At 38.5% G+C, this 25999-nt stretch overlaps 1 protein-coding gene and 1 long non-coding RNA gene across 4 annotated transcripts; both read right to left on the bottom strand.

Moving 5' to 3' along the window:
• Window positions 1–641: 641 nt before the first annotated feature.
• Window positions 642–7316, bottom strand: LOC121408646. The gene is made up of 3 exons (XR_005969070.1): window positions 7186–7316; window positions 5048–5050; window positions 642–1744 (listed from the first exon to the last, which is right to left on the bottom strand). It is a non-coding gene; the product is annotated as an uncharacterized LOC121408646 (long non-coding RNA).
• A 685-nt stretch (window positions 7317–8001) lies between these two features.
• LOC121408644 lies at window positions 8002–25935 on the bottom strand. 3 transcript variants are annotated; one of them, XM_041600177.1, is made up of 14 exons: window positions 25828–25935; window positions 25002–25087; window positions 23135–23258; window positions 21702–21844; window positions 20820–20986; window positions 19360–19463; window positions 17970–18020; window positions 16825–16918; window positions 15477–15562; window positions 14816–14968; window positions 13879–14005; window positions 12700–12858; window positions 11302–11433; window positions 8002–10713 (listed from the first exon to the last, which is right to left on the bottom strand). In XM_041600177.1, exons 2-14 carry the CDS (start codon window positions 25069–25071, stop codon window positions 8182–8184), a joined length of 3942 nt encoding a protein of 1313 aa, XP_041456111.1. In that variant the 5' UTR covers window positions 25072–25087; window positions 25828–25935; the 3' UTR covers window positions 8002–8181. The 3 variants fall into 3 exon arrangements, with proteins under 3 accessions (XP_041456111.1, XP_041456112.1, XP_041456113.1); XM_041600178.1 differs by having other exon boundaries at window positions 16834–16918; XM_041600179.1 differs by lacking the exons at window positions 15477–15562; window positions 20820–20986; window positions 21702–21844; ... (1 more) ...; window positions 25002–25087; window positions 25828–25935 and having other exon boundaries at window positions 16834–16918.
• Window positions 25936–25999: the final 64 nt, after the last annotated feature.

The raw sequence follows: 25999 nt of genomic DNA, 5'->3' as shown, positions 1-25999 counted from the left end.
AATTTTTGGTGTTATGCTTGTTGGAATTTTCTCCTTTTATTCAAATCAACTTTTTGTTGGGGTGGACTTGTCCTTTAAGTCATTCATAACTCAATGATCATCTTTAAGAAACATCTCTTGATCACATGTAAATAAAAAAATAAAATAAATAACACAAGTTGGCCTTCCATAAATGAAATTGCAAGGGGAAGCAATTTTCAGAACAAAATATGCAATGCGCAGTGCTGTTTACTATTAATCATTCAGAACTTTGCCCAAGTTGAGCACATCTCCGTAGTCCGAATAAATTGAACTCGTGCAAATTAACAGGACGCAACTGCTCCCCTTAAAGATAAATTCCAGTATTGGTAACGATCTCAAAATGACTTTTTACAGAATCTAATATAATGACCACCCAAGTGTCTGTTTGTATGAATAAAAAATATGTGCCAAAGGATTCTGGAAGAAATTGTGTAATTGCTGAGAAATAAGCAAAATAAGCGCGGATTTGGTCACTTCCGTCGGGTCTTTATTCCAGCAATAATAATACACTGTCCCACGTGTTCCTATCTGTGTTGGTGATCTTCAGTGTGAATATTTTTCGGCGTAGATTTCAAGATTTCACAAAGTTCAGTTTATGTTACTGTACCAGATCTAGATCCTCAATGATATACTGACAATTAAGCCTGGTTTTACAGACTTTCTCATGAAATCAGTGTTTATTGCAACTACTGGCCTGTTGGTTGTGTATATCATAAGTGTGCATTGTGCACAAATACTCTCCCCTATTTCAATCCTTTTTTTTTTTGCCTGCATCACAAACACCTGTATTGATCCATGTGTATATAGAGGAAGGTTTTACAATACAATGCAAAATACCAATAGCCATTGAAATACATACTAACCATATGAAACTAATGATTATACTTCAGATCCAATCATGCATGGCTGATATTCATGCCTGGATGTGAATCCATTCATAGAAACTGAAATATAAATAAATGTGATTTTTTGGGGGGCTTGACAGTGCAGCTTAAAAAAATTGATTTCAATATTTTTCTTTTTCTGGTCACACATCTTATCAATGAGATTGACCATAACTAAACCAAATGGCTCTCACATTTACATCAATGAATAGCACCTCATTATAATATAAAATATTTTCTTTTGATAAATAATTATGTTCACAAATCTTGTGACTTCAAATGCACATCATATAGACATAATTCACATCATAAAAATATAAAAATAGCAACCCAATAGTAGTTGCTATCTAATCAAATAAAAAAGTACAAGATCTTTTCTTTGCATAATTCTTGATTATGTGTCATAGAAAAAAGGCAATCTGCTAAAAAAAATTACACTTCTTCAGTACTGTGAGGATTCTGAGCACACTATCAAATGAACAATAAGTATTTTTTACAATAAAAACATAAAAAGCCATGTTGGTTTCTCCTTCTTTAATGATATCACCAAAATTTAAAATGTGCCAACACTGACCCTATCAACTCCAGTTTTCAATGAAATCATATTACAAGCCACATTTTAGAAGAGATTAAAATGAATGATCATATTTTAAAAACTTGTAAAATAACTTTGACATCTTGCTTTAATATCATATTTCAGTTGTTTATTAAATCAACTTTAAAACTTTAATGGACAGCTTCATGGACAACAGCTGCACATGATAACATATATAGCCTATAAATAAATACATATACTGTACAATACATAGAACTTTAACATATACAGCTGACAAGTTAAACTATGTTGTTCAGTAGTGAACACCATATCTACGAAGTAGCCATACTTACCTATTCCCTTAAATGCCATTCGATCGCCACGCTCGAATACACCCGGCAAAAAATTTCTCCTATAAAAGGAGAAAAAGTCTGCAACGCAGACTATAGCCCCGCACGACAAGGAGGGAAACCCCGCCCTATACTATAAGTACCTTGCGTGCGTGGCTCACTTCCTCTTTCTTAGGCAAACGAACCTCAGATACAGAAAGAGGGGAGGTGGGAGGGTAGCATAGGTAAGTATGGCTACTTCGTAGATATGGTGTTCACTACTGAACAACATAATCTACTTCAGATACGCCATACTTACCTATTCCCTTAAATGCCAGATTCCCACGGAAACAACTATGGGAGGTGGTTAGGCCAAAAGCCAAAGCCAAAAGGCCCTACAGATCAAATCTATTATACAAGATACTAATGACAGCTTGTAAAGTTAAACTCGTACCTTGGATTAGCGATGGGGACCGGACAGGCTGGCCCTCGCAAACTTGGATTCATCACTGGGGACATCCGAGAGGTAGCAGGATGTGAATGTATTAGCGTTGGACCAATATGCCGCTTTCATTATATCCTCCATGGGTACGCCCTTGAATAAAGCCAAGGAAGCAGCCAATCCTCTTGTGTCATGGGCTCTAACTTTCTGGTGAATGATGACTGGATCACCAGCAGATTTCACCGCCTCCACAATCCAACGAGAGATAGTATCCGGCGAGACAGCCCTGTGAGGGGGAATAAAACTAACAAAAAGTTGATCGGAAGCACGAAAATGTTTAGTCTTATCAAGATACCATTTTAATGCTCTTACCGGGCACCAAAACCTATCCTCCCTAACTGAAGAAAAGGAACTTATGGATGGTAGAACAATTCCAAGAGGGAGAGAGGACTCCCGTTGGTTCTTAGCAAGAAAACGGCCATGAGGAATAAGTCTAATCTTGTTTTTCTCCCAACGAATATGCCCAGGAGCTGTGGTAAGAGCATGGATAGAGCTACGCCTCTGACCAGAAGCCGCTGCCAGAAGGAAAACAGTTTTTATGGCTAAATCCCACAAAGATGCATTATGCATTGGCTCAAAAGGGGGCTGACTGAGGGAGACTAACACCTGGGAAAGGCTCCAAGCAGGAGCAAGAAGCCTTCTACTGGGTCTGTTAAGAAAGAAGGACTTTAATAACCGTGACAGAAAAATAGATGAGGAAACAGATTCACCATTGTCAAAGCCTTCGTGTAGGACAGCTATGGCAGACCTGTAACCCCAAATAGTAATACATGCCAAATTCTTGTCAAACAAAGATAATTCAGCAATCTCACCTACAGATGCCTTGCATGGATTAGTCCTAGCCTGCCGACACCATCTAACATAGCGACTGAGTATGGAGTCGTAGGATGATCGTGTGGAAGACCGTAAACATTCCGCTGAGAAATTGGCAGCCTGTTCAGAAAGTCCAGCCTTGATTGCTGCTGCCCTGTAATGGGCCACAGTGTGAGCCTCAGTTTGTTGGGCTCAGGGTAGTAGTGCTGGGTCCTTGACCGAGTTCCCCCTTCTTTGTTGAGATATGTTACCACCATCTGGTTGTCTGACTTTAACAGGACACACCTTTCCATTATCTCGGATGCAAAGTGTTGGAGGGCTAACTGCACCGCAATCATCTCCAACCTGTTTATGTGAAAGTTCATCCTCAGTCTGCAAAGGGGGACTGTATCCACTAAGCTTGCTAAGAGTCCCAGAAAAATCTGCCAAGTCTTCAGTCAGGAGACGACTGGACAGGAGTTGCTTCGCGACTGCTCGTTCCCTGAACCCGGTGGGGACGCGGGATGTCTATAAATGCTCCAAGGAAATCCGGAGTCTGAGTTGGAGGCAATCTTGATTTTTCCCAGTTTATGAGAAGGCCTAAATTTGTCGTTAACACGATTGTGACCTTCAAGTGTCTGTGAAGGATTTGTTCCGAGGGGGCGAGGATCAACCAATCGTCCAGATAGCAAAGAAAATTTTTACCCCTCTTCTTCTTAGCTCTGCAGCAATTACCCTGACGAGCCTTGTAAATATGCGAGGAGCACAGTGAAGGCCGAAAGAGAAGGCCTGGTACTTGTAAGTGTCTCCTCCTATTGCGAAACCTAGGAGATGCTGAGAGGACCTTGCTATTGGAACGTGAAGATACGCATCCGATAAGTCTATAGAGGCCGCCCACTCGTGGGGGGGAAGCAGGGGCAGGATCTTGGAGAGGCATTCCGTCCTGAATGGCTTGTTTTCGATGAACCTGTTTAGTTTCTTTAGGTTCAGGATCCTGAATTTTCCGGACCGTTTCCTAATTAGGAAGACATTTGACAAAACAATCTTTCGGCTGGAGGGCACCTAGGAAATTGCACGCTCTCTCTCCAGTTCGTTGATTTCCCTTAAAAGAGCCCCTCTCTTTTCGAGAGAGCGGGGGAGGGCAGAGGTGGTTCTTAGTTGTGCGAACGCGTCCCGATAATCTGGGTCGATCTTGACCCGATATCCCTCCCGCACTATCCTGAGAATTAATCTGTCTCTTGTAATGAGGCTCCTATTTTTTTTTTTTTTTTCTAATCTGAAGTAGGTCAATGACCTGTGAACGTCTTGCTCTCGTGCAAAGTATGGCAATCCTCGACGCCTGTTCAAACTGGTATTCTGCAAACATCATAACACACTCCCATATGTCTCTGCGATCCTCCGGGGAGATACCTAGTCTCTCAGATTCCCGAAAGGCTGTCAAAAGATATGTGTGATAGGTTGCTAGGCGCATAGATACCCTGGCTGCCTGGTCAATAGAGGTCATCCGACCCTCCATACGCTTAAATCTACGTGACCCGAGTGGATTCTGAGTAGCACGATCTCTTAGCCCTAGCATCCCCAACACAAAAGGCTGCATCCGGGACTGTGGGAGTCTTGAAAACGTGCTTAAAGTCTCTGTTGGTGCAGAGATGCCAAGTTCAAAGACCAGCTATGCGTGAGATTTTCTGTGAATCTGAGATCACAGACATCGTGTACAATGTAGGCCTATATGGGGATAGGCTGTGATATTTGCGTGAGACAGAGATTGGAGATGAACAAGAGTAAAAAATGCTTGAGTCTCATGCATAATGCGTGAGACTTGGTAGCTCTGTTGGTAGGACACAAGTCCCTTCCCCTGTCATTAAGTTAATAAGCCAGTTCGTAGTTCCTTTCTGCGCATGATCAAAAAAAATTTTCGCATGATCAGAGAAAGGCCATTTGTACTAAAGTGACATGGTGGTTTAAAAACTAATGCGATAAGCACCAACTTAGATGTCTTGATTATTCATATATTTTTTTTGAATAGTGGTTTTCATTCACATCCACAAAAAACAATGCGTCCACAAACGACTGGTATTTCACAGTTTGCCAAGTACATTGTGCAACTTGCTATGATATGCATTCAAAGTAGGAATGCAACAAATACCTTCATAAAGATTAAAGTGTTTATTGGTGTGCTATTCTTGTCACCTGGTCTATTCAATTTCTTCATCCTGCTATGTAGGGCAAGCTTACGTAATATCTTGCTTTGAAATCTGCCTATCATATTGAGAAATGAAAGGTCACTACGAACTGGTCTATTCAAGCAGGATGAGAAGGGTTTGTCAAGCTTCACCGCAGCTGAGTTGACAGATTGTCTCCCAAGCTCCGACTCGAGACAAAAAATAGGCTTAGAATCCTCTGAGTCTGAGTAGGTAGTCTCTGCCTTAAGCTGGGGCAGTATTTCGTAATCAAATCTGCAGCCGAAACAGGCTTGCTTTCTACGCTATCATGGCGAGAGCTGGGGCTGGAAGCAAAAATAGCTGAAGAAAAAACTCTCACTAATCACTGAAGCCCCCTCCTTCTCATAACGACCGCTAGCAGTAGCAGCGCTCTGTCTCGCTGATCGTGAAGTGGAGAGATGAGACAGCAAAGAGTCTGTCCATTTTCGCTTGCCGGATGCTATGGGCCGATGGTAGCAATATTCTGAGTCTGAATCATCCTCAATATGAATAGAGGGAGCATGACAGGTCCGCTCGAATAGCTGAGAGCTCGGGCTTCTCCCCCGAGTACGACTTTCAATGTCCCGTTGTCCGGGACGGGCCGCTGAGGCGTGATGGGGTCGGGGCGCCTGGGCTGTGGGGCCGGGTTTTGGTCTGCGCCGATGAGATGGTAGGGGCGCTCGTGTCGCCTGCAATCGGCTGATTCGACAAGTTCATACGTTTTTGCGCCGCCTGGAACATCTTCATGAACAGGCCGCCGAGGCAATGTCCATGTTGTCAGGGGGATGAAAACCCGACTCTACGTCGTCCTTCCCTGATTAATTCTCCCATTTTCGCTTTCTTGGTGACGGGAATCGTCTCGAATTTATCCGAGTCGTCCAAGGAAAACTCGGCCCCCTTCGGTACCTTTCCCAGTAAGGTGACGGACGTCCCGAGGTTTAATTCGTCCGGAGTATGGGTTTTAGCTGTCTTCCCCTTAATTGGGTTTGGCCTGGGAGGGGGTCTTGACTTTTCCTTTGATGGGGATTTTGAACCCTTAACCTCGTTTAGACCTGGTTATATTGGGGGTTTTCTTTCCTCCATCATCTTTCACAGCTCCATCCTCTTTCGTATGGTTCTGGGAAGTGTTAATATTGGCTTGATTGAGGCCCTGACGGGGAGTCTTTCGATCCAGTTGTTTGCTCATTATGGTGGATAATACAGACGTGGGGCCCGGCCCGAAACGCACCTCCGTCTGGTTATGGCTGTGGGATCGGATGAGGCGTGGGTACCGAGACCTCTGCCTACTTCTGTGATGAGACGTGGGTTCTGAGACCTCTGTCTACTTTTTGTCATGAGACGTGGGTTCTGAGACCTCTGTCTACTTTTTGTCATGAGACGTGGGCTCTGAGACCTCTGTCTACTTTTGTGATGAGACGTGGGTTCTGAGACCTCTGTCTACTTTTTGTCATGAGACGTGGGTTCTGAGACCTCTGTCTACTTTATGTCATGAGACGTGGGCTCTGAGACCTCTGTCTACTTTTGTGATGAGACGTGGGTTCTGAGACCTCTGTCTACTTTTTGTTACGAGACGTGGGTTCTGAGACCTCTGTCTACTTTTTGTCATGAGACGTGCGTTCTGAGACCTCTGTCTACTTTTGGGATAAGTCCTTCACTGTTTGGGTGTATACAATCTCTAACTGAGCGTAAGCGCCACACAACCGCTAGGTTCGGGCGCCGGCAAAAGAAAGAGGAAGTGAGCCACGCACGCAAGGTACTTATAGTATAGGGCGGGGTTTCCCTCCTTGTCGTGCGGGGCTATAGTCTGCGTTGCAGACTTTTTCTCCTTTTATAGGAGAAATTTTTTGCCGGGTGTATTCGAGCGTGGCGATCGAATGGCATTTAAGGGAATAGGTAAGTATGGCGTATCTGAAGTAGATACTATATTCACAGCACAGTTTGCACTCATAAAGAGGTTTGAACAATAAATCTCTTACTAATACCTCGGTCACATTTTCTCCATGGCAACCGAATGGCGAGTCGAAAACAGCCGTTTTGTTAATTTTGATTCAAACCACCTATATGTAGCGGGTACAAAAGATGTTAAAACGGCTGTTTTCGACCCGTTACACCGCCGTAGAGCAAATGTGACCGAGGTATTAAATAATCTCATACTTGCACACAAAGTAGCTTGTTATAAAAACTGAACAACAAGAACATATAACAGATATCAAGATTCTAACTTCTGAAGCTATTTGCACGCAGACTCAGTCTGAAGAATGAGTATTATCTTCACTCTTATTTTGAATTTGTATTAAGGATGAAAAGAAATGGATTCTCTACTGCCAGCAAAATAAATCTATGCCTTCTCCACTGCCAGATCAATAAAGTAGTACACACCTAACTTCTTTAAGTTTAAAATAATTTTCTCTTTGAACCTTTGATCTCATGATGATAAAACTAATCACCTAATCATCACTTTTAAAAGCATACTTGTCATAATAAAACATAAACGGGGCAGACAGACCGACAACACAATAACATAATGTCCCAACAACCTCCTACAAAGGGCAAAGGTAATAAATTGCTGTTCCTAAAATAAAGATTCAAATGAAATTTAACCCTTATCTCCTTTCAGTCAAAAAGGTACTTAAAACTACTGGTTACGGTTTTCTAAATTAAGAGTTAGAAATTCTTGTACTCGAGACTACATGGTTTTTTGGTTGCTTTTATCACTTATACTGATGTACTGATTCTGACAACAATTATGTTTACTAAATTTCCTTTTCCCGAGCAAATACTATGTAGCATATCTCGGAAGTACAGCGATACTTGGTAATAATTATCAAATATCTCTTCTAAAAGTCAACTTTATTTTTTTCAATTAAGGCCTTCTGTATGTTAACCTCTGAGAAAAGAGTAAAAACTAATGTGATCCTTATTCAAAATCAAGCGCCTTTCTAACAAGGTGCACTCTTGGAGAGGAACAAAGTCGATGTTGAGAGCTGACTTTGGAGCTTCTTGGACTATATTGTGTGGATACTGTTCTTGTACCAGAATCTCCACTAGTCAACGACCTAGTACCTTCCGATCTTTGAGGAATATCCTCGTCATCCTTTGTCCTGCTTTCTGAAAAGCTGTCTCCTGATGTCTTTGGTCTTGCAGGACTCCCTTTGCCATCTGTTTTCATCCTGCCTGAACTTCTTCCATTCACATTGTTTGACCTTGCTGGTGACTCACTCTGTGGTAGTATTGGGTCAAATTCTTGGGTACCTGGAGGATCAATGCCAACGTTTGAGGAGCTTCTACTGTGCAATGCAGCATTCTCAGCAGAAGTTGGTATGGAAGCGGGAATGTTTGTAGAACATAAAGACTGGTCAGCAAAGCTTTCTGAGAAGGATCGTTTTCTGAGTGACCTGACCCGAGGATGGGAAGATTCAAGTGAAACTGGACAATTTTCTCTGTTATGACCCTTGCAAGAGCTATCATTCTCCCTTGATACAAACCGCCCTTTTGCATTTCTGCAAGGAAGGAATTGTTGTTGTCTAGGTGTGACAACTTGATCAACATCATTCCTATTACTAGAATGACTTTTTTGTGCCACACTTTTCCTTGACTGTCTTAAATTTTCTCTAAAGGAAGTGTCACTGTCTGGAAATCCTTTTTCTGCAGAAGATAGTGATTTTTCTTCAAGGTCTTTCCTTCTACACGATCTTTGAAGATTTGAAGCAAATCTATTGCTAACCTGTGAGTGATCTACCAAAGAATCTGACTTGGCTGTATCAACTGGATTATCTTCCCTACTTTCTTCCTCCTTCAATTTTAAACTGTTATTCGGCTTTCCCTTTTTAGCTGATGTCCCGAGGCATGTCGGATCATCACCACCTGCATTTTTACTCCCTTTGGCAAGACTAGAAAATTCTGACCTGTAACTATCACCTGAAGAGACTCCCAAAACATCTGCCTTGTCTTGGTGCTTGGGTCTCCGAGGTGACCTTCTAAGCCCTGACCTTACTCCACAACTCGGCAATATACCATTTTCTGATGAATCAAAAGAAATTACTGATTGTTCTGTCATCTGTATGCTGGGAGCATCATACATGTTTGGTAAGTTTGAACTTTCAGTCTTCTTTCTGTGATTCACTACTCTTGCTGTCCGTCCACAGCTTGAAATTACTTCATTTGCCTGAGATGTCTTGCTGTCTAAATCGTTTGATAGATCTCGTTCATTTGTAGATATCCTGCTTTCTCTCACTTCTTGAATGATAGGAAATACTTCATTGCCAGTGTCTATTTTCTTGGCTTTTCCTATAGAACCTCTGTTCTTGTCAATGTGGACAAGTTTATCACGAGTGTATTTAAAGACTGGGGAACCTTCTTGACACTCATCAGATTCCTTTCCTGTGCTTTGATGCTTTTTAGGTGTTCTGTCCATTAAAGGTTTTACAGAATGAGCATCCGGCATTGACTTCCTGTACCTGCTTCTTGTTACCACACAAGAACCAATGGATCTTACTTTTGATGGATCTTGAGGAGGAAACATTTTCCTCAGGTGTCTGGCTTTTCTCAGAGTCAGATAGTCTGAATGATCGGTTTCTGTGTCATAAATGATATCAACAGACTCCTCGCTGCAAGAATCAGAGATGGCAATGTCTTCCATAGGGTTGCTGCTCTTCTGACAGACTACAGTTTCCTGTGCCTTCTCACCCTGGTTAGGGCTAGGAGGAACAGGAGTAACATTACCAACTTGCTGCAGATCTTGCTCACTTTTCTTCACTTCCTTCTCCATTCTGAGATCATCTCCTGCACATTCCAACTGTTTCTCTGAAGACCCTTTCTCTTGGACAGTTCCAAAGACTACTTCAACAGCATCGTGTGGCTTGCCTGCGCTGGGAGGTATTTTAACATTCTTTGATATCTCTTCACACCTTGCTTCTGCCTTCTTGCTGACAGCTATTTCATTACAAGGTTTACCTTCTTGCTGTTCCTCATCCAACTCACTATCTTGTACAGTGATCAGTACTTCTTTGCTTTTCATTTCATCACTTCCTTGATGTGAATTTCTTGCTGTACTGGCCTCATTTCTAGAATTCCCATTTACCTTCTTGCAAACATCTGGAAAATTGGCGTTCACCTGTCTCTTTTGGCCCTTCCTGAAAGCATTTCCTTTCTTTGTCTTGCTTATAATTGGTACTTGGGTTGAAGCACCCTGCGATCTTTGATCCATTAACTCAATTTCTTGAGAAATTACCAAAACTTCTTCTGAAGGCTGTCCTTCATCATCATTCTGAGAAAGTGTCTTTCCTACAACAGAAACTCTTTGATCTTGCACACCAAGTGACTGGACAATTCTACTAGGATCTCTGTAGAATTGGTTAGCAGGTTGATCAGTTTGTTTACTTGATTCAGTTTGACCCCTACGTGCACTGGTATCTTTGGAGTGGTTCCCTGATACTTCTTCCACATCAGACTGGAAAAAACAAATAGCAATTACGAAAAAAAAAAATCAAATCAAATGCCAACATTATCAAATACACTATGTGGTTCATCAAAGACTGTCAACATTTTATTGGAGTGTGTAACAAAGATTCCCTCTTGAAATTGCTCCATTCGGTTGTTGTATCTGCTGATTCGATACGTTACTATAAATATTCCTGCTGTTATTTCTCATTTTCCATTCCCCTTATTTCTTTCATCTCCCCTCCTCATTCTTCATCTCATTTTCTCTTCCTTTCAATCTGTTTGTCATATTGACCTTCATTCCCTCACTTCTTTGTAAAAAGAGAGCAAGATTAAATTCCCCCATCAGCAGATGGCATGCCATGGATAATAAAGTTCCTTTAGTGCATAAATGATCAGTAGCCAAAAACAATCACTTTGATATACCCTTAATGTATGACTGCAAATTTTAGAACAACAACAACTCCTAATTTCATACAATATGCTGTCAACAGAATCCTTCCCTGTTCATCAAACTTTTTTTCTTTCATTTTAACAAATCATCAGTGCAGGGCAGTCATCCACCTGAAGCATGAAAAAAATATTACATTATTTATACCTCTAGAATGACTGCATCCCCATCAATGTTAATAGCACCGGTGCAGTCAGGACTATCTGCTCCGTCATCCATCATTCCTGATGACTTCTGTGCTTCTCCCAGGCTCACTGATCCTAGATGGTTATACAGATTCTGCAAGAAAGAATAGCAAGTGTAGAAAATGTACTGAGTTTTATTTTGGTAGCTTAAAGTCTATAGCTCCAGCAATGACATCACAGAGGTTGACTGCCACCATATAGATCTAGTCTGGGCGGGTGTACAATGGCTGGTGATCCTTTCTTGGGCGCTAAATCAACACTAAGGAAAAATTTGGCATATCATCTGCCACAAGAAAGGATCACCAGTCGTTCGTAGTTTACAAGCAGCTATAAAGACACCCATCTGGTCCATTTACATAAGCCTAACTCTGTGAAATCATGTATTCCAAACTAACTAACTGGAACACCCATTCAGTTTATTCCCTTCAATTTTACCACAACTGAAATTAATGTTCATATTAATCCATGGCCATTGAAGGTCATGGTCAAGGTAATAGGGGTTTATTTTCAATCGGTTTAATGCCAATTTGTCCAATATTCAAACTCATCTACCATAAATTAGTCTACCATCAGTTCGTCCACTATCAACACGGTCTAATTGCTGATTTGTCCACTAACCATTTTGTCTAATAACCATTTGGTACAATAGCGATTTAGTCCATATGCCATTAGTTCTGACTGGACTAAGTCTTAATTGGGGGAAATGAATGAAAATAGAATAATAGATCCAACTGGTTATGAGACGAAATGGTCATAGACTAACTGGTGATTACATCAAGAGATGATTGGACAAACAGTTATTGGACCAAATGGTTGTTCGGATGAAACGTTGCCTGACGGAGTGGCATAAGACCAAATGAAGATAGACCATGTGGTGATTGGACAAGTTGGCAGTAGACGAATTGGCAATTTACCATCATGGATGCCCTTTTCATTAGACTCAATGCCCCTCACATTGTCTTAGGAGATGTCTTGTAACTTTTTTTCTTCATTTTTCTTATTTGTATTGGAACAGAGAAACGTGTCCTATAGACAAGTGGTGTTGCCCTGAACCTATAAAAATTTAAGACCTGGCTAATCAAAGTCAAGTCCATATTTTCCATGTGTATTTGCAGAAAACAGGATTTCACAGAAGGGCAATTCCATTAAATTTGTATTGTCAGGGGGGCTGCTGCATGAATGTTTGAAGCCAGATATTTTAATGGAAGTTGACCGAACAATATGAGGTAATTTCAATCAAGTTTGTAATATTGTTTTGGCATGGCATCATTTAAGAACCTTCTCTTAGGTTACCACATCGTATACCACTGGTGCACATTTGTGATGTGCATGTATCGTGGCCATAGGAATATAGACTGACCTGCTGAAGTTCATTGCAGAGGTCATGGGAGGCAATCTGAAGAAAATAACTGGTCATCAGATGATCCTTGGCATTGGTCGAGAGTTCACAGCTCAGATGGGGGCAGAGGTCAGCTAGCCACTTTAACAAGCCATGAGGAGGCAAGAGGCTCCGGTTAAACTGCAAATCATATGAAGAAACAGAGACATCATGTTGATAAGGATAGTAAGTACAAAGGATGCCGAATTGTTGTATGCATCAGAGCCTTCAGAGGTCAGATGCAAGGCTTGGATGGGAGAAGTTTATGAAATATGAAGAGTTGTTGCACAGGAAAAGATGAAAGGAATGGTATCAGTCATGTCCGATCAGTGATGCTGTATGGGAGGGAGGCATAGTGTTTGAGTCAAAATGCCGATGGAGATTTTGAGAATTACAGATAAGGAATGATATGGTGTGAAGTTAATGGATATGAAGAATATGAAGTACCTGAAGCAGATGTTGGGCTTGTAAAAAGTGCTGAACAGTTGGCGAAAGCAAATGTGGTATATTGGTATGAGCATGAGCTAAAGAATGATGATGGGCATGCTTTAAAAAGACTCTTTGGCCCGTATTCTCAAAAGAGGTTTCAATTGTACCATGGTTTTTTCCCCCTCCTAGTTTTATTAGACCATGGATTATAACCCCTAGAGGTACAATCCAATTTTCTGATTCACCGACGATGGTTTTATTTGTACCATGGTACAAATCATAGCACAAAATGAATCATGGTACAAAGCATGGTACAATTTAAACCTCTTGAGAGTACGGGCCTTTGAGTTTGAAGTTAGTGGTTCTGGAACTGATGGAAAAAGCAAGTGGGGAAGGAGAGTAGAAATGCTAGTTTGAGGATGATGGATGTACAAGAAAACAAATCTTGATTCAAAATGTTGGGCGATACCAACTGACTGACAATAAACCTTGACATGTTTTGGACAGATGTGTATCTAAACAACTGATATCAAAGATCTATCTGCGAAAAAAAATCCTAAATCAAAACATTTACAACATGTATTGTACCATATCATAATGAATTTTTCTCCATGTTGATCCTAATAGTGAAACTGGAGAAGCATCGTTACTGCTGATACAAAAGAATTCTGAAAATTCTTTATCATAATATAAATCTTCATACACTTCAGAGGGTACTAGCTGGTCACATACCTCCAGTTGTTTTGTTATTTCTGGATACAAGTCCCGTGGCAAGATATACCTGGCCAACCGACACACCAAGACATGCTTGATATATGAGGAAGGGGTGCATGGGTTTGGAGGGTGTTTCAGCACATGCCTACATAACACAAGATAAAATGTCTGACCTATTATATTATTCAACAGAAGGGATGGTGAAAAAAACACACCTCTTTTCAGTGCAGCTATTCATCCATTTGAATGATTTTGTTGAACTCAAATAATTATTCAATAATTGAGAAAACTTGACAGTATAGCTCATTTATTACTACAATGAAGTATTCGTTTCTGAAATGACCGCATAAAAGTAATGCTTCAACAAATTTATGAGGGGTGTATACACTTCTGTTGGTTTCTGTACCCCCCTCCGAGACTCAAATGTTCAAAATTTACCGAGTGCATGGTCAACATGGTAAATGGAAACTCATGCTCAAATATCGTAAACATTCAACCCCCTAAAATAGAAAAAACAGTAACTGTGTTTGACAGCTTAAAATAGAAAATTAACCTATTCTACATTATCCTCTACATTACTTCAACTTCATTGATTTTTATTTGACTTTTCCAACAATTGACTATGATGACTTTAATAGTACAAACAACACTCCACATTGCATCTATTAATTTTTCTTCCCTAAAGTTACAGAAAGAGTATAATGGTTACACAAATCTTATTAGAAACAAATAGCATGAAAAGGACAATCTATGCAAAGAAATGGTAGCTCAATCACAGTATAGCCGTCATCAACTTTGCATAGGTTGAGAATTATTTTAGTCACAACCTCCTCCTCATCATTTTATCATTGTCCTTAGAAGAGTGAGAATCTAAGGTGAGAAGTAATGACAATCCATGACTCTATGCAGATGGAGTTCCCCAAGGCTGCTTCATAGGTATACAGTTCATACTTACATGATTGTAGGATGAAGATATGGAGCATCAATAGGCTCTGGTTTAACTAAGAGCTGCAATACCACATCCATCAAGAGTTCTTTGCTTTCTAACAGGAGGCAGGCCTTGAAAAGGGTATGACGAGCCAACCGATGACTTTTATCCGGATCACACCTTGCAAATAGAATAATTGAATTATTATTATGCTGTTTTGATGGTGATATCTGACAACTTGCCGAAAGGAAGAACTGTGTCTTTCATACAGGAATCCCACAAGCAGCTTTTCATCACAGACAAAATAATGGGAATGCAGGATAGCCGCTATGAAAAGACGCAAAGTTGTGAATATGGCACCAAAATGAGGTAGACTTACTGTTTTAAAACAAAAATTATACATTGTCACAACTTAGTCCATGATTCTACCATTGTATCTTGAGAATTATCCATTGAAATTATTTCCACATTGTCATTCCAGTCATGACATCATTTTGGCATAACATTGATCCCCATTTGTTACTCTCCACCCAGGTGTAAATTGTAACAATTATCATGATCATCGTCATCATCACCATCCTCACCACTATCATCATTATCATCATCATTGTCATCAACATCATAACTATCATCCCCATCATCCTCATCTTTTTACATATTGTCATCACAACCAGGCTGGGTATATTACCTTGTAATGATCATATTCAAACTAGAGTAAAGCGAGAACATAGTAGCCATGAGACATCTGTAGGCAGCATCCTTACATAAAAGTTGCTGAAAAAACAACAACACTGAAATGTAACCATGACTGCAATAGTGAAGATTTCAATGATGTTGAAATGAGTCGCTCCAATAGAAAATGTCACATTTCATGAATACAAGAACTCAACCACCTTTTGGCCACAACCGAACATCCATGCAAGAATGAACATAAAATAGATAAATGGCACATTGCATCTGCAATCAGCAGCAATTATCTTCCTGATCCGACTTTCAAGCAGATGACAAGCAAATTGTGTTATGGATGTTAATGATAATAAACACAATTTCGTGCATAGTCAAGTATCAATGGCCATTAAGCACACATGCAGAGCAATGTCCATCCATTCAATCTATGTTATTTCCAAAAACTTCGGACAATGAATTTGATTTTTTTGAAGAGTGATGATGACGATGATTTTTAACAAGAGTGTCGCTAGGGCGAGCACATGATACGCCCGCCTGTATCGTGGAAAATGGAGTTATTGGTCAAGCAAGAAAAGTGAAAGGTGGTGACTTTACCTTTGATCTTTTGACCTCAAAATCCATAGGCTTCCTGGGATCCATAATAGTATCATACAAACTAAATTATATGAGCCTGTTAAGTTAAACTAAAGTAATTGTGTTTACAAGGACTTCAAAAGGGAAAGATGAAAGCATGTCACTGTGACCTTGACCTTTGACTTTTTGACCTTAAAAATGGGCTTCCTGGGATCCATGGTAGTATCATACTCACCAAATTATATGAGCCTTGGTTAAGCCAAACTAAAGTTATCACTTTTACAAGGACTTCAGAAGAAAAAGATGAAAACACGTCACTGTGACCTTGACCTTTGGACCTCAAAGTCAATAGGCTTCCTGGGATCCATGATAGTATCATACACACCAAATTTAAGTTAAACAAAAGTTATGATTACAAGGACTGCAGAAGGGTAAGAGGAAAACATGTCACTGTGACGTTGACATTTGACCTCAAAATGGACAGGGTTCCTGGGATCCGTGCTAGCATCATACAAACCAAACTGAAGTTATTTCATTTATAAAGAAAAGATAACGGACGAAAAGATGGACACCGAGCGTGATACCATAATACGTTCTGTCTGGGACGGGCGTACAAAAAAGTGTCTAGCTCCCCATATGCATCAAACATAATGCACATGCTCTAATCATGGACAGGAAAGATTATAAAAATTACACTTCCAAAAAAATAATCATAAATTATTATTTAAAAAATCTATTTTATCAAAGAAATGGAAGTTAACTATCTTTCAACATACTTTATTTACCTGCTTGTGGTCTGTACGCAAAATGTCACACTTGAAGTGGAAAAATAGCATGATACTATGTAGAGCATTGGCAAGATCAGAAGCTCTGTTAAATAAAAGGGTAAACAAAAGACAAAAAATGCTCAATTGTTTTGAGGAAGAAGAATTATTTTAATGATTGTGATTCACAGTAGAGAGGGATAGAAAGAAAAGTGATATCGTTTATTACAAAAATATATGAGCAGCTTGAATTATTGGTGATTAACAAATAAGAGATCAATGGAGAAAAAAAAAGACCAATGGCGAATGAAAATCAATAAATACTATTGAGAGATCTGTATAGCATGGACAATTTTTTTTAAAGAAAAATCTAAATTGGGATAAAAACCTATTTCTTGTCAATGATAACAAAATTCAAGGAAGAAGAACAGAGACGGAAAGATGGAGAGAGAGAAGATAAGAAGAGAGAGGGTGGAGAGCAGGGGAAGTTCATATCATCGCATGAATTGAACAGGTAAATATTAAAGCATGCATGTTACATTACATCAGGACAGTTTAATTCTATATATGCTTTTTAACCTTATGTGATGACAGATTAGCTCATTCCAATCTGGGCCCCATCTTACTAAGAGTTACGACTGATCCGATCAATCTCAAGTATATGGAAGTCCATCAATGTCATATTTTTTCTTTTGGACATTTGCTCAATGTCCTTTGAAAACAAAGAGAAGCATACTGCATTTGTAAAGAAAAAGTGAATGTATTGAATATACGTCATTTCTAGAAAATATTTTAAACAAACATGTATTTCAGATGTTGACGTTGCTGGCTTCCCATAGTTGCAATTGATCGGATCAATCGCAACTCTTTGTAAGACGGGCCCCTGATGTCCTAGGTCCCATTACACAAGACTTTGAGATTGATCCAAGGGTTTGTTTTTAGATTGCCTATCTATATTTGAAATCAATTGTACAATCATGTAAGATGCATCACCAAACTTGTTTCTTAGGAATTGAACATCTTACAAGAACAATTGGGTTAAAATTGAAGCAACTTATATGTTTTAAAAAGCTTATAAAAGCTCATAATAAAAAGAGAACAAGGTAACATAACAAAATGATGAAATTAAAATGAGTAGTGATAATATTTCCAATTACCTTGCACTGTTCTTATGCTTGAGAATACCAGCAACTTCTTTTCTAAAAAACCTAAATGGAATTAAAGACAATCAAATGAATTCATTTAAACTAGAGTGTTTCCCAGTCAATATATGAACACCTTATGGTAATTCTTTGTATAACATATAATGACTGAATATTTCAATAATTCATTCACTCAACCAACACTTATTTGTAACAAGTGGAATGCCTCTGGCCGTCTCACCTGCATCACGCGGTTCAATATAGCAGCAGTGCTGACTTTGAATACTACTCTAACTCGCACAAGATGTTCAGTGATACATGGTTACTCTTATGTCCACTTTTTATGAACTAGACCAATAAACTTACAGAGATATGATGGTTATTCAACAAAAAACCCCAACATGGCCAAAGTTCATTGACCTTACATGACCTTTGACCTTGATCATGTGACCTGAAACTCGCACAGGATGTTTAGTGATACTTGATTACTCTTATGTACAAGTTTCACGAATCAGATCCATAAACTTTCAAAGTTTTGATGGTAATTCAACTGATACACCCACTTTGGCCAAAGTTCATTGACCTTTGACCTTGGTCATGTGACCTGAAACGCGCACAGGATGTTCAGTGATATTTGATTACTCATATGTCCAAGTTTAATGAACTAGACTAATAAACTTTCAAAGTTATGATGGTAATTCAACAGATACCCCCGATTTGGCCAAAGTTCATTGACCCTAAATGACCTTTGACCTTAATCATGAGACCTGAAACTTGCACAAAATATTCAGTGATGCTTGATTACTATTATGTCCAAGTTTCATGAATCAGATCCATAAACTTTCAAAGTTATGATGGGAATTCAACAGATATCCCCAATTCGGCCAAAGTTCATTGACCCTAAATGACCTTTGACCTTGGTCATGTGACGTGAAACTCATGCAGGATGTTCAGTGATACTTGATTAACCTTATGTCCAAGTTTCATGAACTAGGTCCATATATTTTCTAAGTTATGATGACATTTCAAAAACTTAACCTCAGGTTAAGATTTCAATGTTGATTCCTCCAACATGGTCTAAGTTCATTGACCCTAAATGACCTTTGACCTTGGTCATGTGACATGAAACTTTAATAGGATGTTCAGTAATACTTGATTAACCTTATGGCCAAGTTTCATGAACTAGGTCCATATACTTTCTAAGTTATGATGTCATTTCAAAAACTTAACCTCAGGTTAAGATTTGATGTTGACGCCGCCGCCGTCGGAAAAGCGGCACCTATAGTCTCACTCTGCTTCGCAGGTGAGACAAAAAGTAATGGGAAATATCTTTGGGAAAAAAAACATGGATAAACCAAGTGACACACCAAAATCAAGAAAAAGTGGGCAGTGAGAATGATCTTACCTAACTGCATGGTTCATCTTGTCATTGAGGGAGGCATTTACACATTGATGAAACAAGACCGTCATTTCTGTACATAGCTCATTCACACTCATGGATCTTTTCACCTACGACGCAAAAAGAAAATGATTTCAGAATGAGAGGCGATTCCTGATAAATCTTACATGAAATAAAGTTTGTCCAAATTCTGATGGGATCTCCACCAGGAGGATTCAGAGCTTTAACCCTATCTAGGCCGGGGGGGGGGGGGGCCTCTCAACGATTATTAAAAATCAATTTCCATTTTTCTGCGAAAACCTGCTTGCAGGAATCTTAGTCTGCTCAACTGGTAAAACAGAGAATATCATAGACATTGGCTTTACAACATTCATTAAGAAAAAAATTTGTCTATATTTCCTGTCAAATGGTTAACAATTTGAATTAAAATATCACATAGAGACCTAGATGAATGTCCTGATCAGAATGTGTGTCTTAACAGTGAGTATAGCAAACATGATTCGGGGCACTGGGAACAATTTTTTTAGTGGGGATGCTGAAGTGAAATGACAAGCAAAAAAAAAGAAAAAAAGAAGGATTTTCACTACAAAATGAAAGTGCTTTTAGTCCCATGAAATTTGACAAGTGCAAGAAATGGGGATTTTCCTCCAAATGTCGTGCATTTCATTACATTTCTGCCATTCATCATACCTACCAGACTTCAAGGGGACGCTGCCTATGAAAAATAACACACACAGCACCCCCGCTTCCCAGTGCCACGACATGATTGCACATGACTGGCCAGCAATTAAAAGTCAAACTTGCTACTTTTTGATATTGAAATGAACATAATAAATTTCCATATTTGTCTGCCAGCTATATCACTTGGTGGGAAGGTATCAGTAAGAATTTTCAATATACTGCCACTGCCAGGTTTAAATAATATCAGATCTTAGACATGCAATAGGTCTGAAGTATATTTGACTCATTCAGGACAATACATGTACATTTTCTGTACTTGGCTTCTCAACACCCTTTCAAAACAGTTTGAGCACCATCTAAATTTTCAGCTTTGACAATCTAAATGAAATCATAGCTTTTGATTGGCTGAGAATCACTAGACTGTTGCTAGGGTAACTGTCAGTAAATCACAACTTGATACATGCAGAGTTAGCAAGATTTATAAAGGGTGCCCATGTGTGTCATTAATATGAGAATTCATTTTTAAATGTGCCGCAAGGCCTTCTAAATTGACTAATCAATTAGAGCATACGCTGATTGGGAATGACAATTGGACTTCAAATTTCAAAATGTCATTCTAAGATGCTAACACTCCCCCCCCCCCTCCGGCAGATATCCATTAAAGGGACTTTTTGAGTGATCAAAGATATGTATAATGATCTATAAAACAGAAATACACACTGAAAATATGTTGATGGGTGAGAAATGTTCATCAACATAACACTGATTAACGGTATTACACTCACACAATGATCCTTTATGCTCGTCCAATCAGCTCTTGTCTCATTTGGAGAATCTGGTGGAATACAAGATATGGACTGTTTCTTTGGAGAACAAGCTTTACCATGCTGATTGTCACTAGCAGGTGTATTGTCTGTTATTTCCTTGGAACAAGATGGCATCTCCTTTGTTTCTGATGGCATAGAGAATTTACAAAAAAAATCCAATTTATATGTTGGCAATACATTTGATCAACAGAAATCTTTTAAATCATATTTTCCACATTTCTCACGAAAGTTCAATTGCACATCAACAAAACAGTGTGCAAAGAGTACACTACTATATGCAATTAAACCTTATGGCCCTAAAAGGCTTTGAGAGTGAAATACTCCTCAAATTTTCATGTATTTTCATGTTTGGAAATATAAAAGTACTCACATAATTTGGTGATTTTTTTTCATTTCTTTGGAGAATCGCACAACTTTTGAGACTTAATTGAAATGACTTGTAATTCATTCCTAAATGTGATGGTGGCAGCAGTGGGATTCCAGACCACACCATTGAAATGACTGGTGTGTCATTCCTTGAAGTGGTGGTGGCAGCAGAGGGATTTGATCCGAAGCCATTGAAATGATTGGTGCATCATTCCTTGATGTGGTGGTGGTACAAGTGACATTTGAACCCACATCATTAAAATGACTGGTGTGTCATTCCTTGATGTGGTGGTGGCAGCAGTGGGATTTGATCCGAAGCCATTGAAATGAATGGTGTGCCATTCCTTGATGTGGTGGTGACAGCAGGATTTGAACCTCATTGTCTAAATGAGCTACGGATTAAAACTGTAACATTTATTACTGGCTTTATTAATAATTTCATTTTGATTTTTCATAATTCATCTAGTTCACTACCTTGTTTTGCAACTTCCATCTTGGATGTTCCTTGGTCAACAGAAACAGTAAGAGTGTCTTCAAAGTTCTGAAGACTTTGTCCACAGTTAACCACATCATGGTCTCCAGGAGCATCTTGGTTTTCCTTCAGGTTCTTGATGCACCTTTGGAAAAAATAATTATGGAAAAATAGTGAAAATGTCATAATCAGTATTTCAAAGGTTAACTGAAAGGTCAAGTCCACCTCGGAGAAAATGTTGATTTGAATCAATAGAGAACAATCAGACAAGCACAATGCTGAAAATTTCATCAAAATTGGATGTAAAATAAGAAAGTTATGACATTTCAAAGTTTCACTTACTTTTAATAAAATAGTTATATGAACGAGCCAGTTACATCAAAATGAGAGAGTCGATGATGTCACTCACTCACTACTTCTTACTTCTTTTCTTTTTTATTGTTTGAATCATACAATATTTCAATTTTTAAGAATTTGACGATTAGGATTTCCTTGCCTGAAAAACAAAATGTTCAAATAATGGAATTCCATATGTTCAGGGAGGAATGAAACTTCATTTCACATGACAATGACACGAAAATCAAAATATTTCATATAATACAAAAGAAATAGTGAGTGAGTGATGTCATCAGTTCCTCATTTGCATACCGACTGAAATGTGCATATAACTATTTTGTGAAATGAAGCAAAACTTTAAAATGTCATAACTTTCTTATTTTACATCCGATTTTGATGACATTTTCAGTGTTATGCTTGTTGAATTTTTCTCTTTATTCAAAGGTTTTTTTTTCAAGTTTTTGTTGGGGTGGACTTGTCCTTTGCTCAAAACTGAACTACTTCTTTTGTGGTTCTTATCAAAGTGTACTACAAATCCACAGATGATTGAAGAAAAGGAACACTTTTAAGGTTTTTTTAGATATTGATATATATTTGGCAAAAATATGTCTCACAATTGAAGTTGAAAACGTGAACAAACTGAAATTAAAGCTACGTGATAACCATTTTTTTAATGTGTGATTAAAGCTAACTGCCCAATATGCTGGTGCAGGGAAAATTTATCCGTGTCTTGAGGCCATTCAGCCCCCAAAATGCTAAAAAAAAACCTGGAAAATCCCAATTCACTACAATGTAAGTGAACATTCTTTAGGTAAAATCACTAAGTAGAAGAAATGTTTCATCCAAAAACATGCAAAGTATGCATTATATACATTTTCTAAATTTAAATTACACCTTAATCAAACAGACTGCGATCCCAAGTGATTTGACTTCGGAAAAAAAAACCTGCATCTTATTAGTTATTACTTAATCATTCAAAATGGTATAGTCGGTTAAAATCCCTTTTTGGGGGGGTGGCAGGGGCGTTATCAAAATTAAACAGCAAAAAATTTGCTTGTTCGGTCAACAACTGCTTTATCTATTTGAGAAAACACCTTACCGTCTGAATCTCTTACAGTACAAGGACCGATATTTAACGAGCTCCCTCTTTAGTCTTCCTTGAGCCAGTAATGAAAATGACTTCATGAGGTATGATTTCTTATCTTTTGCAGAAACAAACCCTCCTGTTCAATGAAAACACAAGCATTGAATGATAAGATTCAGTTTAGGATTAAAAAAAACATTTGCATGTAATATTAAATCCATAGAAAATGATCAGATTTGGAATTTTTACATATTTTAAAAATCAAAATTGTCACTTCTTCTTAACCCTAAACTGGCCGGGGGGGGGGGGGGGTTGAATCAACCCCCCTCAACATTTTCTGCATCTTTTGAGACCAAATTTACGACGCCCTGGTACGCGGTTCCAAAATTATGCAACATTTTGTAAGTGCATGTCAGACCAAATATTGTTCCAAAACGTGATTTTGTGTACAAAGTCAATGGAAATTGAGTTTTCTCATCTTATTCATAAAGATATGATTATTTTTACTTTAAACAGCTGAAATCAATTGATTTTAGCATAATTATGCTTCAAAAAGGTTGTGCAATAAATCTGGTGAAAAAAACAAAGAAAAACAAAAGGTTGAAAAACAAGGAAATACATAAGAAATTCATGAAACAATAAAATACATAAGAAATTGATTTCCAAACCAAAGTTTTCTTCAATTGTGATTGTTAAGAATGCTACAATGAATATTTTTACCAAAAATTAGCATTCTAGGAGCTTTTAGTGAATTAGAACAAAAAGTATGATTTATGCATAAATTAGCATAATTAGTTCATATAAAATAAAATCTCATTATTTTGGAAAATTTACCATACAGCCTTGTAGATTACATCGCACACTACCAGAGATCTCGGAGGAACCCCCCCACCACCACAGAACAGCCAAAAAAGCCGGCCTATTTAGGGTTAATAATAACAATAATTGTAATAATAATAACTAGCATTCAATACATGCTCTCCATAGTAAAACTCTATCACAGCATTTATAAACATATCAAGCTACATAAGTAAAATACAAATGCATGTATGAAGGAGATAAAAAGAAAATTACTAATTAGAAAAGAGGTAAGTTTTTAGAGATTTCTGAAATAAATCTGTAGGGTTTGAAGATTTTATGAAAGAGGGGATGATTTTTTTTCATTTAATAAAACAGAGGATTATTATTTGAGATGATCACCTGGTATGCACAGGCTAGTGCCCAACATAACTGGTGTCAACCACATTACTAATTCTTATTGAACAAATACATAAATGAGAGAATTGACACTTCAGAATTATCTATCATCTCCTTATGACACCCCCCCCCCCCAAGTTATATAAACTTTGGATTGCAAACAACTGAAAATATAAGAATATTGACTGTAATCAAATCTTCATCAGAGCACTTTGCTTTGCATTACATTATTTATATTCATCTACTCTTGTATAAATTGAATTATCTATTCAGATATTCATTCTATATTATTTGTTCATTTATCAAATATCATTAATGTAATTATCATCTATATGATTTAGCAATTTGACTTTTAATTCAAGTTCATCGAGAGATCAATAAATTCAGTATCATAATATTAATACAAAATCTCTAATTTTATTCCATCTTCCAATTTAATACTTAAAAATTTCTGATTAAACAAGGCCACCAATTATCACCTTTTATCAACGAGGCCCTGAAATTCAGTGATAACATTAAATAAAAAATAGTGTATTTGGCTAACTACAACTAAAAGTTGCTAATGAATAATTTTTAGTTGCAGCAAACTGAAACTCAGTCCCCCCCCCTCCTATTTCAAAAACTGTTCCCCGGCCCCTGGACTATCACTATTCATTTCAACTCGCCATAAATAGCCCATGCCTACCATGTGTTTCTTTGAAGAATTTTTCTGCAAGTCCCTCCACGAAGCGTGTAGCTCTCTGTCTCCGGTCCATGTTTTCCCTTTACCTCCTGCAAAAGACGATATTTTAATAAATCATAGTAGGCTAGGGTATTATCGATCTTAGCTCAGTACTCTAGTCCTGCATGTAGTATTCCTGGGGATTTCAATATTTGTTAGTACCTAGCTCAGGCTATAGCCCCCATGATATTGAAAAAAATGCAGAAAATTAAACAAACCAATGTCAAATCAGACAGTGCAAAACAGTATTAGTTGAAAAAGTGGAATTATAGGGCACCCTGAGCATTAGGTTGACAGTTAAAAAAAGAACCGCCAAGTGGCTGTATTAGGCCGAATAGAAATAGTAGACAAAGTGGGTTAAGGCCAAAGGTAATAACAGCACTGGACAACTGCAAATCGACCAAACAGATGGGGCCTTGATTTCCTCCATGTCAGATCCAATTCCTCAATCCAAACAAGGGAAGCCGAAGGGCGGATGGTATTTTACTTTTAACCCCTATCTGTTTTAGCTTGGGCCAAGTCAAGTTCCAGTTCTGTGATTATCTAGGCCTAACCTAGACTTCAATTTATCAATGTTTCATCTCGCATACAAATGCACACGATCCCCCAACAGGCAACACCTGTTATGGGGTGCGCATGGGGCATCATAAGGACCCCGGGCATTAAGGACCATCTCAAAAGTGAAACATGATCATGATGATGAACAATGTTTACAAAAACGACGATCAAGGGTCCAGTCACAATCTGTCAAGAGTGACAACCAAATAAATTATCAGCAAGTTCGAATTACCATTTACAGACCGCTAAAACTAAAGCCAGAGTCAGAGACAAAACCAACAAACATGACAAAATACCAGAAGTGGGAGACTCTTTGCTTTGAAGAGCGAATGCAATTGCCCTCTTTTGTTAGTCTTATCATAGGTAAATCCACTAACATATTCGGTTATGCAGTGACACAAAAA

Source organism: Lytechinus variegatus, chromosome 2, assembly GCF_018143015.1.
Source record: "Lytechinus variegatus isolate NC3 chromosome 2, Lvar_3.0, whole genome shotgun sequence".
NCBI classification, from domain to species: Eukaryota; Metazoa; Echinodermata; class Echinoidea; order Temnopleuroida; family Toxopneustidae; genus Lytechinus; species Lytechinus variegatus.
Note: the sequence above shows the minus strand (reverse complement) of the source record. Positions and strands in the feature narration are given on the sequence as shown.